General features: G+C 31.9%; 2 protein-coding genes across 2 annotated transcripts in view; one reads left to right on the forward strand and one right to left on the reverse strand.

Moving 5' to 3' along the window:
* Nucleotides 1–2,761: 2,761 nt before the first annotated feature.
* LOC132714147 (uncharacterized) lies at nucleotides 2,762–7,528 on the reverse strand. The gene is made up of 4 exons (XM_060696926.1): nucleotides 5,989–7,528; nucleotides 4,560–4,699; nucleotides 3,532–3,712; nucleotides 2,762–3,016 (listed from the first exon to the last, which is right to left on the reverse strand). The coding sequence occupies exons 1-4, from the start codon at nucleotides 6,068–6,070 to the stop codon at nucleotides 2,931–2,933; spliced, it is 489 nt and encodes a 162-aa protein (XP_060552909.1). The 5' UTR covers nucleotides 6,071–7,528; the 3' UTR covers nucleotides 2,762–2,930.
* A 4,451-nt stretch (nucleotides 7,529–11,979) lies between these two features.
* The window catches only part of LOC132714146 (protein Daple-like), a gene marked incomplete at its 3' end in the record, with an annotated part of 28,380 nt that continues 19,221 nt past the window's right edge, over nucleotides 11,980–21,138 (forward strand). The window contains 6 exon segments of the mRNA XM_060696925.1: nucleotides 11,980–12,003; nucleotides 12,168–12,267; nucleotides 12,675–12,754; nucleotides 13,658–13,946; nucleotides 14,400–14,456; nucleotides 20,003–20,091. Of these exon segments, the coding sequence (XP_060552908.1) occupies nucleotides 12,695–12,754; nucleotides 13,658–13,946; nucleotides 14,400–14,456; nucleotides 20,003–20,091 (495 nt within the window).

A 21,138-nucleotide genomic window follows, 5' to 3' on the forward strand; every position in this document is an offset into this window, starting at 1 on the left:
TAGGGAAAATTTCTTAATACATGTATTTCGAACAGTGTAGACCATAATCAGTGGTGCTTACAGATCTTGCTCTACTGGTCCTACTGGTAGAATCTATTGCTTTCAGTAGGCTATGGGTAAATTACATAGAGTGACTGAGACTAAAATGAGTGTTAGAATACCACAACTAAATACTGTATTCTGGTATATTTCGGACAAGGCACTTGAATGATTAAATGCTAAAATCTCACCTTTTCACTGGCAAAAATGCCTTTAAGAAAGAAGATGCCTAATTAATCTGTTCACACCAAATTATATTTGATAATGAATGAAAAATGTAAAAATCAGAAAAAAAACCCTGTATTTTCCAATTTTTCCTATTTTGTGATGACTTCTGCAAGCATCTGGAGGCACTGCTCCAACAATTTAGTTAGTTAAATCCAATTACATTTTAATATGTTCAAACTAAGAACTATCTTCATTTGCTAAAATGTCATATATAGAGTATTAAGTGAAATATTTCAATAATGGTTTTGATATCATTTTATCTTTTATGATTTTTAAAACAATCATTATAATCATTGATTGATGTGTAAACTTGGACAGGAGAAAACTTAAATTGATTGAAATTGAAATTCTTATATTTTTTTTCCTTAATAAAGATAACAAAGTTACAAACATGTACTTGAGATCTAGTATGAAATTACAATTTCATGAAAGATTAATGAATCAAATGTCATTCACTTTAAATTATTATCATTTATCTCTTGAAAAGGTGATTTTGAATTAGATAAAAATTACTTTGCAAAGGAATGATTTTATCATATATATCCATTGCGAGTTTTTTGTCAGTGGGGGGTTTAACTTTTCATTGATACATTTAACTGTCGGTTTTTAGAATAGCGTTTATATAGAGGTACAATGCACAATGTTATCTTAAAGGGCGCTTATTACGAGTAGCTTTATTTGATGCCTTCTTACAAGGGACAATAAAGACTAGAATTAATATAAATCATTAAAATTTTAATTTATAAAATAGTAAAAATACCTGTATAATTATTACATTACCTTAGGTTTACCTGTATACTTAGAATGAACTTGTTCTATTTTGAATTTGGATCTGTTTGTTGTATGTAATATGAAAAGGGATTTCAAAATATAAAATTCCAAGATTTAGCTGCCCACTTGAACTTTTGAGGTACTGCCATTACTGTCAAAAAAGCATGATTTTATGCAGACAAGTCACACAGTGGGTAAAATCAAGCCTATTTCCTGTTTTTCTCAAGAAATATAAATTCTCCCAAGAAAGATACAGTGAACGGAAGTAGCATGTTCTTTAAACCCAAGACAAGATTACACATTGAATTGTATAGGCTTGCAATTTGCAAGACATTGCAGCCAGACTTCACATTAAAGCTAAATGTCAGCAGTTATTACATGACTGTAATGCTTACAGAGGTACTTTTTACAATATAGGGTAGCCTATTTATTTTAATCTCGTAAAATCCGTATTAGCAATATATCTAAGTATAATGAATGTGTTGTTTTGTAAAGCTTACTATAAGATTATGATCTTTTTTCATGCATTCATTTCAAAACAAAAACCCCAAAGGTATTTTGTACTTAAGAAAAATAATATATTGTATTTATTATAAATAAATATTTATGTTATTAATAAGGATCTGGAATGTTGAAAAAAAAATTTGACAGGGCTCAATAGCACTTTCTGGTTCAACATGGTTATAAAATTTTGTTACACACGTAAATTTTTTCTTTGAGCATTTTAAACTTTAAATGTGCTGTATATCTTAAATCAAATTATCTGGTAATATTAAAAGAATTGTTTAAGTCAAATAGTCAAACAAGACTTGGATTTACAAAAACTTTGAAACAACTAATCAATTTCATTGATATTTGTTTAACGTTTGTGTATAAATTGGAATTTCAAGGTGTGATCCCGTCCGTACATTTTCCATGAATTTCCATGAAAAAATACCGGAAATTCATGGAAATCTCCAACTCTGGATAATTCGGACTAGTTTTCCGGAGTTTTTCACGGAAAATTGAAAAAAAATCATGAACACCTTCCATGAATTTCCAGAGCTTTTTTCATGAAATGTTTCCGGAGTTTTCCGTGAAAATGTTCCGGAGTTATCAAAGAAACTCTGGAAATTGTTTTCCTTATATGTTATAGTACTCTGGAAAAAATTTCCACAGTTACTCTGGAAAAAATTTCCAGAGCCACTCTGGAAAAAAGTTCCGCAGTTAAAAAAGGTTCCGCAGTCACTCTGGAAAAAATTTCCAGAGTCACTCTGGAAAAAAGTTCCGCAGTTAAAAATAGGTTCCAGAGTTACTATGGAAAAAATTTCCAGAGCCACTCTGGAAAAAAGTTCCGCAGTTAGGAATACTGTAGAAAGAGGGAGTAGTAGTGGCGGCATGGCTGAGCGGTTAATATATCGGACTAGTAATTTAATGATAGCAAGCTGCATTGGTTCAAACCTTGTCAGGGACAAGTTGTTTCATTGAGCAAGAAACTTTACACTCATTGCTCACTAATGGTTGGTTCCAGCAACCGATTTGAAAGTGTCTTTATAAGCTAATACCTTCCTACACAGTCAACTAAAATAATTTCTCTAAAAAACCACCAATTCCAGGTCTCAGATGGACAGTCGGACAGACAGGAGCAAATCATTCTGTGCCAGTAGCATAATACATTAGTGACTTAATCTTTCATACAGTTGACTTTATTAAGAGTTTTATGCAAAAAAAAATAAAACTGACCTAATGATATAACTATCTTTTATTTCAAGATGCATTCTCATTCAATCATACATTTGAACCTTAACTTCTGTAATCTGACTTTTTAACATTTCATAAACAAAAAGATAACTATAAAAATTCTTTGAACATCTTTAATATTTATGGACACAAACACATCATATCAAGTCTCTTCATTTGTTTAGTGTTGGTTTTAATATCTCCCTTAACTTTTCTTTGATATTTGATGGTCCTTGGCCATACTTTTCATGAATAATATCTAAAAAAAAACAAATAATACATATGATATAATTATTAGGTTGAAAGTAATTTTTGCAAACATCAATGTATTTGTTTGGAAAAAAAAAGCTGAATAAATTCATAATTACATTGGGTTGCAGCTTAAGAAAGCTTTTGTCTAATTCACATAGATTCAGCATTGCAAATATGTCACATCATAGAGCTAGCAATGCCCATAGGAAGAAAAGTAATGACAGCAATAGCTTGATATAAAAAAGGAGGAGAAAATCTACTTAAAATCTACTTGTGTTTTCAATTAAGAGCCATATTTGGACCATTGCTTAAAATGCCATAAATTTAAATTCATTGTTAAAGTCTTATAACATATCACAATGCTATTTTTATAATTTGGCAAACAGTTAGAATATTTTACCATAAGAATGATTGAAGTTCATTAATGTATCAAAATTTATTGAAATATAACTCACAACTGTCAGTCAAAGTATTTAAAATATTATCAAATATGCATGTCTGGCATGTAAAAAATTTACCAACCATATATTATGTGCAGTTTTGTTTGGTCTTCAAGTGGTGGCCTTGCCAGGTACCTCTTATTCGGCTTTCCGCCACACAAGGACCGGCCGTGATACTCCTCTTCCTTGTAAAGGGTCCTAAATAGCGTTTTTGCGGCCTTGGAATAATCAGTAACCCCTTCAATTTTTGCTAAAAGCTGATTCTGAAACATTTTTGACAAAAAATAATGAAAACTACACAGAATGGTTATAAAGGGATAAGTGGCAAATCACCCTAACTAAACATTTCTTGAAATTCATTTTCTCATGTTTTAATTTTAAAAGGCACTTTTATTTACATAATTAACTCACAAGAAACATTAATTTGTTTTTGTATTTACAGAATGTAATAATATAAGAAGTGCTAAGGTTTGTGAGTACACAATATTTGATAATGTTGGCCTTTGGATGTTTAGCTATTTTTTTCTTCTATACTGCTACATTTTTAGACAAAGGGAAATAAATCCTGCATATTTTTTCATTTTGGCAATTTTTTTTTTAAAGCTGCATGCCTCCAGATGAGCAACAATATTTTGATAAAATCAAACCTGAGTACTATGTACTAAGATTTTAGATAGTGTATAATATATATTCAAAATTCTAGTAATAATTTACATGTTATGTGCATTAATGACCCATTTTTAAAGTATTTATAACTTTATTTCTACTGTGTTACTACCGCAGTAATGGCTATTTTTGTATATTATGACCTCTTTATGGTAATGTACGGTACATGGGTAATGTAAGTGCAACTGGTAATGTGTAAATTGCATTCTTTTGGTAACTTCACATTATACTGTTAAATACATTTTCAAATTTTCATGAAAATTAGTATGAATCTGGAGGTGTGCTTCTGTAACATTGCTGTTGCTATATAAATTTGTTTTGACTAAATACCATGCAATTACATGAAATGCTGACAGGTACAAGAAATTATAATTATGATTTGATTATAAGGTTAAACAAGTGGTATTTCTGATAATAATGTTAAATAATGTTGAAGTATTTTACCGGTAAATCAGATTTTCTCCTTTTCAAATGGCCCAAGTCATCAATGGTTTCTTCCTCGTCTTTGATGTTAAATTTTTCTTTTAACTCGTTAAATGCATCCCCTCTTAATATATCCTCTAAATTACTGCGGTCTGTTTCTCCTACAACCAAAATATAGAAATATACATTATAGGCTCAACTTGATAGCATCATTACATTAAGCAGGGCCTTAATTACCTTAAAGGGGACTGAGCCCTTGGGTAGGGGAATTTTGCATCATTTTGAAGAAAGCATTTTTTTCCCTATATTAAAAAATACAAATAAAAATATCTCAATTATTGAGGGGAATGGGGCAGAAATCATGAAATTAGTCTTGATTGAGGATATTGGTTTCAAATGAGTGAATAACAAACATTTACTTTGAAAACTAAAGAAAATATTGTGGTCACTTCACATCTGATTACAGTGGGTTCATTCTGCTATAAGCATATTAGATCTCTTTATCTTTAATTGATAATTATGATGTGACTTCATGATTTCCTACCTATGGCCTAGTTAATTTTGTATTTAACTCTTACTATGCAAAATTTCTATCCAGTTTCTATGTTCACTGTCAATTTTAGGAATTATAAAGGTAAAAAAAAAGCCTGGTCATGCCAATGGCAAAGAACTTTTAGGAAGTGCAGGCAGGCTTATCTTCATACTGGTGGTTATAGTAAATCACATTCAGTGTTATTTAGGAATCATAAAAAAGTGGCTGAACTGTACAATAATCCATATGTTGTTATATATAAAATCACCTTTTCACAGCAAACCCAGTACAAGTAACATTTATCTAAATGCAGATTTATGGTGCATTACACAATATTTGTATTTTGTTGCTCTATGATTGCTACAATAGTGGGCATCCTACTGTGTATTGTACAATTGTATTGCCTTGTTTTGATAGTGCTGATTAAAGGCACTTCCCAATTAATACATGTAGATTATGTCAGCATGAGCAAGATCAAAAAAGATTAAATCATTCATTAGGCACTCCTTTATCATTATTTTCCCACGTTTGAAAGTAGGGTAAACATGTGTGTGACCTAAATGACATAACTGTACACTGCATGGATAATTATAGATGGAATTTACCAATGCCCATTTTGTTTATGTTTTTCCAAAGTGGTAATTGATATTTTTCATGGTCATATCAATTGTTCTTGTCAATTTTTCCCAGCAAAATCAATGGTTATGTGAATGAATACTTTAGTTAAATTATAACACAGATCAGTAAGTCATCTAAAAATTAAATTCATGTTCAGCAAGAATTTTTAAATATAATGAAAGAAAATTTTATGTGAAAGGACACTACTGTATATTCAACCTTGGCAACACAAAATTTTAAATACAACAGGCTAGATCTATTTTTTAAAAAAAATGGAGAGTATCAAAATGGCGATCTTACCTCCAATTTTTGCCAACAAGCACTTGTGCAACCCTTTAAATCCCCAACACTTAGTTTCCACTATGTCTCCTTCTTTGTACATGTCAGTGCTCTTTCTAGGCACTTTTATGTCATCTAATTTCAAGATTGTTCCAAGTTTTTTTTGTCATTTATCCAAATTCCTAATGCAAGTGAATTCTCCATCATGCCACAACAAACAGCCAAACGCTTATCAGCATATTAACTGTGAGTTCAAATGACCGCCAATACTGTTCATTATTTTGATTGGTCAATTTCAAACCACACCTGTAGTAGCTTGGCATCACATGTGGCAGGTCGTTCTGTGTAGTTTACCAGCTTACAATCAAAGATTTACGGGATCCTGCCTCATAATGTTTATTATTGTAGAAAAGATTATTTTATTTCTTTCCGGACATTCAAACAAAACAGGTTCTGGAAAGTGTGATGACATTATGGAGATAAAATTGTATACAAATTAACAGAGACACTATATACCTTATTATATGCCTCTGAAATGAACAACGATGGATTCAGATAAAGGTAATGTAAAAAGTTAAGGATTTAGATAACAATGTTAGCTTTGGTATAGTTATTAGTTAAAAAATATATTTTTTAATAATTGCTCATTACATTAATATCAAGTTAAATTATATTGAACATAATTATATGGTCTTAATTACCATGGATTAAGAGTTATAATCATGTGACCATTGTACATATGATAGGGCCTATGCTTCATCAAATATTTTTATAACCCCCTGTTATGTACATGGCACAATATTTTCAAATGCCTGCTACAAATTATGACTGATAATTGAATTATTTACATGGCCAACGTTATTCCTTATGATAATGTATAAATTTTATAGGTACAGATATATTATGCTCAAATTTGATTTTTGAAAAAAAAAAACCTGATAATTACTGTAGTCAGTAAGATAAGTGTAAATAAAAAAACTGACAGTTAAAAGAATCAACCAAATCAAATTAACAAATACTAGGAATCAACCTTTCCAAACTATATACTAAGTTTATACATTCACTTCAAATTAGATATATTCATGATTTTAATAATCTTCTGAACAAATCTTTAGTACTTTAGTCCCATATAGTTTTACAAGTGGTATTAATAATGTTGAACCTTGGTGTTTTTGCAGATGTATATAACACATCTTTGGAAGACTGTTGCACTGGGGAGAAAAAATGAAGTAAATGCTGAAATTAGTTGAAAATTTTCTAAGTCCAAAATCAGCTGAAAATTTTCTAAGTCCAGAACATTCACAAAAATGACTAAGTGTTTTCCAGAGTACAACTCCTTGAAAAATTTCTAAGTGTTGACTTTCCAGAGTTTCCGGAGGTGTTTCATGGAGATTTCTTTTGATGGTAAAATCATGTTCCAGAGTTCTCCATGAAAATTTTTCCAGAGTACTCTGGAATTACTGTGGAAAAAAGCTGGTTTCCATGAAAATTCACGGAAATTCATGGAAATTCTGTTATTTTCCAGAGTTTTTCCAGAGTAACTCTGGAAAATCTACAGACGGGATGGGTCGGTCAAGTTGTAGGAGTTTAAAAGATTGTGTGTCACTTTTCTTTTCAGATTTGTTTTACGAATCATTCACAGCTGTATTTATTAAAAGAATCAAAAATATTTATTACAATATCATTGTATGAATAGGGGTGGGTTTTCTATGTAAATATTTGCTCTACGGTTTACTTATTACATATTTAGAATTGTAGTTTTTTTTACAATTGATTAGATTTAATTTTGGAATTTATGATCCGTAAATGATTTAAACAGTGTTTTTGTTTGACGATTTATTTATAATAGCTCCAATTGTTGTTGTTTTTTATTAAAAAATGAACTTTAAAGAAAAGAATGCATTTGGTAAAAAAAAATGACTATGACAGAATTTTGAAAAATTAAGGTGCTGTTACAACGGAAGTTAGTAAAGTATCCGTACTGCTTATAAATTAAGTGAAGTTAATATTGACTTATGGACTTCAGTGTTTGTTTATCAACAGGGTAGAATCAATTTCGAACTCTTTTAATGCAATAAAAGAAAAGTTGAGGTATTGATTTGTAATGGGAAATGTTTGTAGTTAAACAATTTGAAGAATCAATCTGCTATTATATTTTATGGGATATATTTTGAGGAGTGGTTGCATATAAAAAATATAGTACATGGTTTGATTTTTGACTTTATGCTGAAAGGGTGAATTTTGTTTGACTTACACTTGATATTATTTTAATACGTAAAGAAATGTAACATTAAACTTACAAATTTGGAAATTTTATGAATTGGATTTTACTTGAATTGAGAAAAAAATAAGGAAGGTTTGTGTTTTACATATAGTATTAATTATCTTTATATTCTTATGTTTAGAATAAGTCACTAAAAATAAATGTGACAAATTAACAAATTTATATAGATTTTATTCATTTATTAGAATAAAGTTTTTGCTACATTTATGATTATGCTAGGAGGTTCTATGTAAGTTATCAAAAGTACTTGTGTGTCTTGTATTCAGCATAAACTTCTGTTAGAGATATGCCTTTGAGGGTTGAGGCATCAGAATTGCAGCCACTGTTTAGGTGTTTATCACTGGGTAATAGTAAGAATGGGTTTGAATTACTGGAATCTCTGCATCTCTTGACTACAGATGAGATGCTTTTGACCCCTGTTGTTGGCTATAAGTTAGTAACCCCTGTGATTAGCCAAAATCATCTTTCCTGTTTCTGCGCCAATTATGGCCTTAATTGTGTTCGACCGTGCATTGTAAAACCAAACCAAACCAAACAAAACAAACAAAAATACAAAAAATCAGTTTGAGATTTTCTTTAAATCAGATGTTGAATTAAAGTTGAATGCTTGGCTCAGTTATGCTTCAACATACTATGAACTGATTCTTCCAGATAATACATAGCAGTCTGTCAAAAATTTGATCCTGTCTTAAGCCTCGGTCTCACTTACTCCCGGCAGAGCCCAGGACCATCCCGGTAAGTTACCGGGATGATCCGGGATGAAGTTATTGTTGCGGTCACACTTACCCCGGCAGCACTACGGTAGTTCCCTACTCACCACCCAGGATGCGCTCCGGATCATCCAGGCAGAGCCCAGGTGAAGCTACGGTTCATGCCGGTGCTTCCCCGGTCGTTCCCGGATATCGCCGGAAGAGCCCCGGTTGACCCAGGCAGAGCCCCGGTCGATCCAGGCAGAGCCCCGGCAGAGCCCAGGACGATCCAGGCAGAGCCCCGGTAGAACCCCGGTGGATTGAAAACACCCGAAAATGATAACATTGATACATATTTTTTATTTAATATAATATCTATTGTTCCAGAATAGTAATTCATGATGATTTTCTGAAAAACCCTTATGCCATACCGGACAGAAAGGAAATGGGAAGGCTTTTGATACAAACAAGTTCAATCATCGCAATTTGTCCTTATTCTTTTGAAATGATCCGGGCTTTGCCGGGGCTCTACCGGGATCAACCGTAGCTCTACCTTTATCCTCCGGGGCTCTGCCTGTAGTTACCGGGGCTCTGCCGGCATATACCGGGGCTCTACCGTAGCTCTACCGGCTATATCATACCCCGGATCATCCCCGGTTTGTGCCGGCAGAGCTACGGTGCTTTCCCGGTATAACCCCGGTCGTTCCCGGCAGAGCTAAGGATGAAGCCGGCAAAGCTATACCTTCCCGGATCATCCCGGACCGGGAATGCCGGATGTTCCCGGATCATCCCGGATCATCCAGGACGTTGCCGGCAGAGTTACGGATGTACCCCGGTTGTTCCCGGTCGTACCCCGGTCGTTCCCGGATCACCCCGGATGTCTACCGGGGCTCTGCCGGGGCTCTGCCGGGATGTAAGTGAGACTGTAGCTTTAGAGTCAATATCATTAAAAATGAATTACCTCCAAAAGTGACATGTGATATGTCTGTGAAGAAAGAAAACATTAATTATGTCTCCCCCACCTCGGGGGGAGACATATTGTTTTTGCCCTGTCCGTCCGTCCGTCAGTCCGTCCGTCCGTCAGTCCGTCCGTCCGTCCATTCTTCGTTTCCGGACGATAACTAGAGTTCCTTTTGACCTACAGCCCTCAAACTTCATAGGATGATTGGTCTTATAGAGCTGATGATCCCTATTGTTTTTGGGGTCAGTAGGTCAAAGGTCAAGGTCACAGTGACCGTTGGTCAATTTCTCGTTTCCGGATGATAACTAGAGTTCCTTTTGACCTACAGCCCTCAAACTTCATAGGATGATTGGTCTTATAGAGCAGATGATCCCTATTGTTTTTGGGGTCAGTAGGTCAAAGGTCAAGGTCACAGTGACCGTTGGTCAATTTCTCGTTTCCGGATGATAACTAGAGTTCCTTTTGACCTACAGCCCTCAAACTTCATAGGATGATTGGTCTTATAGAGCTGATGATCCCTATTGTTTTTGGGGTCAGTAGGTCAAAGGTCAAGGTCACACTGACCGTTGGTCAATTTCTCGTTTCCGGATGATAACTAGAGTTCCTTTAGACCTACAGACCTCAAACTTCATAGGATGATTGGGCTTATTGAGCAGATGATCCCTATTGTTTTTTGGGGTCAGTAGTTCAAAGGTCAAGGTCACAGTGACCGTTGGTCAATTTCTCGTTTCCGGATGATAACTAGAGTTCCTTTTGACCTACAGCCCTCAAACTTCATAGGATGATTGGTCTTATAGAGCAGATGATCCCTATTGTTTTTGGGGTCAGTAGGTCAAAGGTCAAGGTCACAGTGACCGTTGGTCAATTTCTCGTTTCCGGATGATAACTAGAGTTCCTTTTGACCTACAGCCCTCAAACTTCATAGGATGATTGGTCTTATAGAGCAGATGATCCCTATTGTTTTTGGGGTCAGTAGGTCAAAGGTCAAGGTCACAGTGCAGTGGGGGAGACATGCGCTTTTTTACAAAAGCATCCTCTAGTTATTTTATTTTTTTAAAACATCAAAGTAAATTTTAATTATCAACAATTTTTTATCAATATAGAATTTCAAATTTTTAGAATATCTATATGTTATATATTATGATGTAACAAGTTACTGTAAAAATGCTAAAGTGAAACAAATCATGGCGTCACCATTGGATACATAATAATGAAACAGTGGTACATGTAACATTGTGTAAATGGTTTAAGTTTTCAGTTATACTATATTGTATAAGAATAAATAGTAAAATTCTAATTTTTAGGATTTTCAGACTCCGAAAAAACTTATATATTTTTACATATTTATTTATTTATATATTATATAAAGTAAAACTATATATACATTTTATTCAAAAAATTGTATTGTTAAAGCATTACATCTCTTGATTTTCAATGTCGGAGGAAATAATGAAATATGTCATTAATTTGTGGAAACAACATAGTACTGAATGAGGACTTTATTTTGAGAATAATTTCATTACCTTCACTCCTACACATTTTTGTATGACATTGACTATTTCTGTAAAATTTTAAAAATATACTCTAACTTTATAACTATATCTGTTAAAAGGTTTTGACACCCGACAGGCTTGCATTTGTTTTAAACAAACAACTTGCCTTATTAACCTATAATTTCTCCCTGATGCAAGAATGTTTTTTTTTATTAAAAACGAAATGTTAGATAATTCAGTAAATCTGATTCAGTACATTTACAACAGACGCGAAGACTGCTGTTTAATATTGATTATAACATCATTCTCATTGAAAATTATCATCAATATTGAAAGTATTGGTGTCCATTTACAAATCATATACTTTACTCTATTACAACATTATCAAGCAGTTTATGACAAAGTTTGATTTGTACATTGCGGGACCTTTTGTTTAAATCTTGCGTTCTCTACAGATTTATTGATTTAAGTAACTTTCATGGCATTTTCACGATCAATTTCTTTCATTCCATAAATAGAACCTATTAAAGCACCTGGTACATTACAGATTTTGCATTTTATTGCAGCATTTAGCTGTTGACAGTTTTGAGAGTTACTGTTAATCTACAGGTTAAAACATTTACAAAGATTTTTCAGTTACAATGTACTTTATATTATATATATATACTTATATAAATTTTTTTTTGAAAATTTACATTGTGTATATTTAAAAAGATCCTAATATTTTGTGTATGATTCGATTCTATTTTTCAGACTTTGTTTTTCTTTTCCAGGTTGAAAAAGAAATTGAGAATGAAAAGAAATCTTTGCTGATGAACTTTAAGTGAACAGGTGTTGTGTTGGGCTCAAATTACTTCTAGTATAAGGAAAGAGGTATGCATACAGTGATTTTATTAATAGAAAAAATTCTTTTCTGCTTCTGCATTTTAAGTTTCTATAAAGTTTCACTGAGATACTTGTGCTCGTGTAATGGTGTTTTGAATACTATTTAAAATATTCAAGCTTTTATAGAACTGTATTTAGTACCATATTAATGAGTAAAAATAAACAGTTTGGTAGAATGTTTTTCATATTGATTTTTTCAATGAATTCCTTATATCTTTTATCTTCATGAGCATAACACAGAAACTTGGGAGTCCATGTCCCTTGGCTTGAACCGCCCCTGTAAACAGTAAAAAAAAATCTTAACATTTTAACACTAACGGGGCATCTACTGGTATCTTAATCATTAGATTAGTAAAATAATGCAGCTTCATTTTGGTGGTACTGTATTATTTCAGAAATTCAAGTTTTGATAACAATGGGAGATAACTCTTTAGTATTGACACCAAACTCTTGCCGATATGAGCTCAGATCAAGGGTAAGTGTTTGAAACATTATTTTATCATTGAAAAAAAAGTGGCTGTAATTGATATTTTGTTCCTTTTCAATCACTGGCCCATCATTTTGATGGGCTCATTTTCACAAGAAAATTTTTAAAATTAAATTATTTGTTACCATGGGTTTCCCTTTTTTTAAGATTGTTATTCTACTCATGTCCAGAATCTGATTAATTTCCTATTTCTGTGAATTCAAATTCTTTTTAAATTTTTTTCCCTTTTTTTCACAAAAGGGGCAAATTTTGGGGTTTTTTAAAATTGTTTATTGTCTATTTTTGCCCAAAAGATTTTAAAAGCCCAAAAAATTTTTAATGCCCAAAAAAAAAATTTGATTACTGGGGACAAATGAAATTTATAATCTTTTAAAACTCATTTAAACCCATCCACGGAAAAACCCCAAAAAATTTTGTGCCCCACAAATGGGGTTTATGATTTTGCAGTACAGATGGGCACTTATGGTCCTTTTTCCAGCAAGTTACCTACAAAATCAACATGACTGCTTTCACAACAAAGTCAGTGTGACTTATAACAGAAATAAAGTATATAAACATAATAAATAAAATGTAGAAAGCACTTTTCTAGTCTGACAGATTTTGAGTACAGTCTGTCCGATTTTCCGTAATCTTTTCCCAGCTGATTGTTCAGAAAATATTGGAAAATATTACAAAAAGTCATACAAACATGCAAAGATTGTAAAGTAAAACTTTCTAGTTTGCACTTGTTTGTTCACAATCTGGCATATATTTTGATAGATTAAATCAAATTGACGAAATGAATGTGAAACATGCCTTCGAGGATTTTAAACGTGCATCCAAAATTTAAAAAAAACTTAATTTGTTTAAAAAATTGTTATCATTCTTTCTACAATGAAATCTTTGTTTTAGACACCAAATACGCCAAACACTCCTTCCACGCCTAAGAGCAGGGTTCTTCGTTCCACTAACACACCAGTTACAGCCGATAATGTGCAGAAAGAATTCAGTTCTCCCCTCAAGTCCAGTAGTACATCACGTACCCCTCTCCAGAGGACAATCTCCACTCCAAGCACACCAAAAACTAAGGATAATTTGGTGTTTAGGACACCGATGTCATTTAAGCCAAGGATAGTGGGAAATAAGCCAGTACCTTCTCCGTCTAGAGAGGAAATATGGAAACAGGAACTTGGGCTCGAAGGTTGGAAATATTTGCACTTTCGGTTTAATAATTTTAGGATTTTCATTAATTTAACACATTTCTATGCTTTATCACTTTATATAAAAAAATAAAATTCTCTTGTTACCTAAATCTACTAAATTTATCACCAATATATCCTAAGACCTTCCTTTTGTTTATGAAGTATACAATTAACAAAGATTTATTTATTTTCAAGCCTTTTGTCGATGAAGTATACAATTAACAAATAAAGTGTACAATTAACATAGGTAAAAATTTATTTATTTGATGAAGTATACAATTAACAAATAAAGTATACAATTTACAAAGATTTATTTATTTTCAAACTTTTTACAATTTTTGTTAAAACTATATAGTTTATGTTGTCAGATTGAATGGTTTTGCATTGTTATAATTGTTGTTTACAAAGTTTCAAGATGATTGTTATTATTTTATTTTAACTTTTTTTTACAGATGATCCAACAAGTGACAAGGAAAATTCATCGTCAGAAGAGGAAGAAAATCAGAAATGTAAGAACCTTGTTTCAATGAGTTATAATAATAAGCCTGAATATTCAGTTAAGCCTTACTAAATAAACCTGGATGTCCCCTGATGTGATGATAAAATTTTCAAATATCAAATGCAGGAAAAAGTACTTAACAAAAGTATGAAAAATACAAAAATGTTTGTTTAATATGCTATATGCAGTTGACTACTATTTTATCACCATATCCTTACCCTGCTAGTAAAAGAAAATGGGCCAGTTATTATATTCCAACAATTTTAGGGTGAAAATGAATTTGAACTCTAGTATCTAAGTCTTGAATTAATTACTTTATTTAGACACTTGATTAGATTTTAACTATTTAAAACAGTGTTAATTTAGGGCTAAATTGGAGTTGAAATTTTGGCCTCATTCCCTTCTCCAAAAACATTTTTTTTTTTTTTTTTTTTTTGAATTTCTCCAGACAGCAGTTCAAAAATATCTTTTGTATCTAAAAAGAACGTTTCTTTCTAGTCTTAACTGATATATGGTCACAGATAAAGTTTTTATAATTTGATTTGTAAAAGACTGCTTTTCCCTATTTCTAAATGTTCCCAGAATAAGGATTGCCCCCCCCCCCCCCCCCCCCCAACATGACACAAAATTTTTCCCCACTCACATGGGCTCAGTCTCTTTCCCCTTTGATTGAAAAAAAAAATCACTGTAAACTTTCTCATTTTGTATGAAAATTAGCATGAACGTTGAGACAAGTTGCTTTAAGTTCTAGACAAACAAGAACTCCTGTCTTATCTAATTCTAGGATTGTAAACATGTAATGTGTCTGACAGTCAGTGACTAGGTGTAATTATTTATCTGTGAAGTTAATAGACCAAGATAAAATTTCTAGCTTTAGATCAATGGGTTTTGTTTGACTTATTCAAGTTATTGATTAGTGCACGGTAAACCATCATCAGACAGTGCTAGCCATTATCCAGTGCTAGCCATTTTCCACTCGTTTTTTTAAATGACATCTCTGTTTTAATGATTTTTAATTGGATAAGTTTGAACAAAAATTTGCTGGATAATGAAAAAATATGGTTGTGATCCAGGTGTGGCTTGAACCCAAACTCCCAAGGTGGAGAGACAAACACCTTCACCACTCTTATCATCATTTGATTAAATACACTTTGAAAGTTTGAGTGAACTTGCTGTCAAATTAAATTGTAAAATGAAAAACTTTTTTCTGTGTTGAATGTTTGTTCAGTTTGTATTTCATGTAAGAAAATATTTTTTTTAGGGGGGGGGGGGGGTCAGGTCTGGCAGTTTCCAAGTTCAGCAGGAAAAAGGAAATAATTTTAAAGTTCAAAAATAGTTAAATCATATTTTTTTTTTATCATTAAATGATATTTACTCTTGTTGTTAAAAATAATTTTAAATAAACTTAATCAAATCAAGACCCTATTTTGAAATTTGGAATATTTATTTTAAATCACTTTTCATTTAAAATTATAGGATTGACTGTTGTAATAATTGCTTACATTTTGACATGATGAAAGGATTTTACTGTTTGTTTTCTCTTGTTGAATAAACAATCGAAACTAGATAATAATTTATATTGGTATAGGATTTCACATAGTAATATATCCTTCTTAAATTTCAAAGACAGAATTTTGATTTATTAGATAAAGTCCTTAATAAGTGGAGCTATTGTCATGACCCTCTGGTTGACCTCGACTTTAACCTTTTTGAGAAAACTTTCAAAGTATTAAGATTTTTCGAAGGGAATCTATATAAAAACCTCACTTTTGTAGCATTTTATTTTTATAGAGCACAAAAGAACACAAATTTTTGAAAATGTTGTCAAATTGGTAATTGTACGAGGGCTGTCCGGAAAGTTCGTATAAAATTATTATAAACAGTCATATCGATATGATGATTGAATATTTTGCTAAAGTATTTACTTGCTACATATTTCTAAAGCAAAAGGCATAATAAAATAAATATCTGTAAAGCGCCGATCACTATGGCAACATGATCAACGAATCACAGAGCACTTTGATTTCATTACGATAGCTACTCGAATTATAAGTTGCTAAAAATTGTGATTTTAACGCAAACTCTCCTTTTAATTTTGTGGCATCATAGGATACTATTACATGATATTTAGTGTAAATTATGACGTCATACGTAAACAAACAGCTTGTAAAAGACGATTATAGGCAATGAAGGTGCGTAAATTTTGTGTTGCAAAAATGACGTCAAATTCACGGACGGAGCAACGGAATAATATTTAACTTCATAGCAACGCTAATATGGCGCCAACTGAGATTTAAATCTTCACTTTTAAAAACAAAATCAACGGCAACTTGTGTTTAAATGTCAAACAAGGTTGACAGGATGTCGTATAAGAAACGCCCCAGACGACCAAAAGTAGCATGGCCGAAATATCGTAGATTGCGTTACAATTTTTGAAAAAGGCAGAATTCTCACACACTGTATGGGAACCATTGACATCTTTGATTTTAAATAATAATTTTAAATATGATATTCATCAAGTAATAGCAAAGGACCATTACATGTATTAAGTATACGCGAGACAGTTACCATATGGCTATTAAAATCGGAGGAAACTGAATAGTTGGTAAACATGAAGTTAATTTGACGCCGTTGACGCTGTCAAAGTGCTCCATGACGATGTATATATGTTGTATGTAAATACTGTTAAAATACAAACGTAAGTCACAGTTCAATAATTTTTGATAAATGTGTTTGCTAGATATGTATATTTATGCTGACAAAATTTGTACAGCGTATGATTGTATTGTTATACAATAAAAAATGAAGATGTATATGAACTTTCCGGACATCCCTCGTACATGCATTTAAATAGAAATTCAGAAAGAAAAATGTAATACTTTTTTATTTACTCTTCATCAATGTTGTTCCCATATTTAAAAAAAAAGTTTTTGAATTTTTTTTTTTTAAATTGTGATTTCTAATACTGCTGAAATTTTCAAGTCTGAAAATGTCTTTTTTGATATTGCCTAAAATTTTTCATTTTTAATACTGCCTAAATTTTTCCATTTTTAATACTGCCTTAATTTTTCATTTTTAATACTGCCTAAATTTTCAAAGGCTAAAAAAAATCATGTGCACCCAATTATGTGTCTGACTAAAATATTGCCTTAAAAGTGAAATACATAGCAGTCTTGTAGCCTGCAACTGTGTCAGTTGACATTTTAAGTGATTATTTACAAATTTATAAGAGCACGAGAGATTCTGACACTCTGTGTCTACTATTGCGCAATACATTTTGGCTTTCATACAGGAAAACAGGGGGGAAATAAACAAAAATAAACTATGAAATCAATAGTGAGAATGTATCAATAACTGCAGGAAGGGAAATGTGCAGTATAAGTTAGGCATTGTGAGATTATGTTTTGTGAGAGAATAAGGCTTCCAGCATGTGCTAACTGTGGATATATTGTTCATGAGATGAGGGGAAGAAATATTGTACTAGGCTGGAATAGGGCAGCTGACATAGGTCTGTGACATTTTGGTTTTAAAGTATTTTTTATAGACAGATAAAATATTTTGCTGATACTTTTTTATGGTTTTTGAGGCTTCTCTCTTGTCAAGTGGTTAATGATAATAGTGCCTTAAATTAAAGTATTTAGTTGATTACCAGTAAATTAAGTTTGATCAGTGCTCTAAAAAAATATATTTTATTGTTTTTTTTTTCTGTCTTTTTCCCATTAAATTAAATCCTTCTTTTTTGTTGGTTTTGTGTATGTTGGGTGGCGGGGGATAATATAGAAGTAATAAATGGGTATTTTGAGGAATTCTTATGTAATTTCATTTAAACGTGAAAATTTCAATTACAATGCAAACGCAAAGTGTTTTTCTTTCTAAATTGAACCCCATCAGATTTTAATTCCACCTTTTAAATTTGGAACAACTTAAATGAAATTCAAAAGAAATACTTGCAAAATAATTTTTGTTTCAAACCTTATATTATTATATATTATTACAAAAGTGTATTGTTATGTGATTTTATATGAAAATGTTGCTCTGGAAGTATTGCATGATGTAAAAAATCATGTGTAGTTCAAGTTATTACAAAATCTTTATTCTTTACATCTTTCTTTACATTTAACATATTGTGACAAATACATTTAACAGTATTTTCCTAGAGAGGTTTTTCTGCTGAAAGATATTACTAACAAATTGGTTAATACCAGGTCATTTAAGGCAGATTTGTTATGTCATAATTTCCTCCAATTCAGATAAAAACATTACTTATGCCAACCGAATTATGTCAAATAAAATTACCGTCTGGGGAAATTTAGAGAGTAATTACGAATTGTATTCCCTGACTTTAATTCTATAATTATAGAGTATGCAAAGAAATTGGATAAATATAGCTCTGCAGAAGTTACACAGAAATATGCATTTATTAGAAGTACCTAATTAATTTGGTAGCACCCAATAAATTGTCAGGCTACATTGCCAGACTGTACATTATTGATATATACCGAATGCATTTTCTCTAATTAATAGCACTAGGAAATATCTGCAGTGTCATTGTTAATTTCATAGTGAGAGAAGAAACTTGTCTCCATACAATGAATTAGCACTCCTATAAGAAAATCAATGATCGTTAATAATGATATAGAATTTGTCATGCTTAAAACAATCAAGTTTGAACATTATACTAAAATAAATTGAACTTTTTCTGTTCACTCAGGCAATGTCCTGGTGGCTATTTAGTCAGGTTATTATTTCTGCTGGCATACAAATGTTAAAACAACCAGAATTTATTGAACCCTTGCCATGCTTAAACCCTTACCACGGACTGGTACATCTTTTAATCGAGACAATTCCATTATATAAGGGAAAACTTCAAAATAATTATGGACTGACTGAACAACTTACAATGCAGACCACAACAAAACAGCACACAAGTGCCTGCTGATTTTGGTCTGCACTGGTCACATGGGTAGATTCAGTCTGTGCAAACAGGCTTAAATTAAGGTACACCATTTATTGAATTATTTGGCAGACAATTTTGATTTTTTTTGTACCAAAAATGTGATAACTCAGATGTGGCCACATTTAAATAAAACTTTGATAATGTGCGTTAAAATGAGAAAGTGTAACTATGTATGTGACTTAAAGGAATGACTCAGAAGTAAATATAAGATACATGTATATGCAAATTTAAAACGCAAATCCAAGAAACTTACAGTTTCTTATTTGAAGCAAGTCCTTTAAAAAAAATAATTTGTATCTTACCACCTTTGAAACTCGGAAATTAAATAATTGGAATACCACAAGATACACAAATTCAAAATCACCGTTTTTTTCAACAGTTATTATTTAATTAAAAGGTTTAAGGTAAAGTGAAGTTTTTACTGACACTAACCATTTTTGACAAATATTTGAGATGAAATGAAGCGCTAACTTACTTGATTTTGAGCGGCAGTCTATGAAACTGAATATTCTTGAAAACTCACCAAAACTTTGATTAATCTAGTGTAAAGTTCCCAGATGTCATGTTTAATTTTTGGGGAAATTTTGCTATCTTTTCAGGCCAGACATCGGTGGTTGAATACAGAGCATTACAGAAAGTGTTAGCGGAGAAGAACGCGCAGAGAGATGAGACTTTACTTCAGATTAAGGTATCATATCTTTTCTTGTCTCCTCTTTCTTGGCATTTTGCCAGTTGTGGTCAGTGTTTGCAAGTGACCAGACCAAAAAGAAAGAAAATGGAGAAAATGTATTGCTGATTCGTCACATTTTATTTGGTGGCTCTTGTTGTATGCAAAACATCAGAAATTAAGACTATTTCTTTAACGGTTTCTGAGAGAATGTGCTTTCTCCATCTTCCAAACTTTGTTCCTAGTTCTTTTACCCCTGCACCAAGTAATAGAGCAATTTTCCTTGAGGCAAAAACCTTCAAAACTTCAAAAATTAAAAGAAATTACAAAGTGATAATTTACTTTCTGAAAGTAAGTATTTGTCTTTAAGAACAATCTTTGCACTTATTCCTGTAAAATTAATGATGTACATCTTAAACAAGCTACATAGAAAGTAGAAAATTTTAAAATTGACATGGTAGAATATGAAAGAATTATAAACTAAAAGTAAAATGTCTCATAGAATTATGCTTCTATTTAGAAAACTATTCTTTATTTATTAGAATTATTCCAAGGGTTGATTGACTCCACTTCCTGAAAAAGTGTTAACTAAATAAGCCTTTCATGTTAAAGACCAAACATTTATCTTTTCACACCAAACTAAGGTCTGTTTATGCTACTGTAATACAAGAAAAACCCATTCCATTTTACAATGTGATTAGATTTTTGAATATATTTTGTAGAAGATTATCTTGTATTCATTGATGCTGAATAATGATTTTCCTCAGAATTCCTTTGTGAAAGCCACAATTTCCCCTTGAAATTACTGATGTAATGCATGGAAGCAGAAGGAATTGGCTGTTTTGCAGACATGATAAATTGTCAGCATCATGTGAACTTGGCAAGATAGATTTGTCGTAGCGTGTTAAAGATAGAATTGTTTATACTTGACTATCATATGCAATACATTTGTTGACATTTTGAATAATTTGAGTCACATTTAATAAAAGGATGCCTAAAAGTAATGTCTGAAGGCAAATGTCAAACAAAATCTGAGCCAAATCTGGTGAATAGGGACAATATGTCTGA

Source organism: Ruditapes philippinarum, unplaced genomic scaffold (assembly GCF_026571515.1).
Source record: "Ruditapes philippinarum isolate M1 unplaced genomic scaffold, ASM2657151v2 ctg9911_1_1_1_1, whole genome shotgun sequence".
Lineage (NCBI taxonomy): Eukaryota > Metazoa > Mollusca > Bivalvia > Venerida > Veneridae > Ruditapes > Ruditapes philippinarum.

Excerpts from the sequence above, each read along its gene's own strand:
- LOC132714147 (XM_060696926.1), bottom strand. The coding sequence starts at position 6,070 with ATGTACAAAGAAGGAGACATAGTGGAAACTAAGTGTTGGGGATTTAAA. Across the intron at positions 4,700-5,988 it reads CTTGTTGGCAAAAATTGGAG|GAGAAACAGACCGCAGTAAT; the intron begins GTAAGATCGCCA and ends TTTTGGTTGTAG. Across the intron at positions 3,017-3,531 it reads AAAACTGCACATAATATATG|ATATTATTCATGAAAAGTAT; the intron begins GTTGGTAAATTT and ends GTTTTTTTTTAG.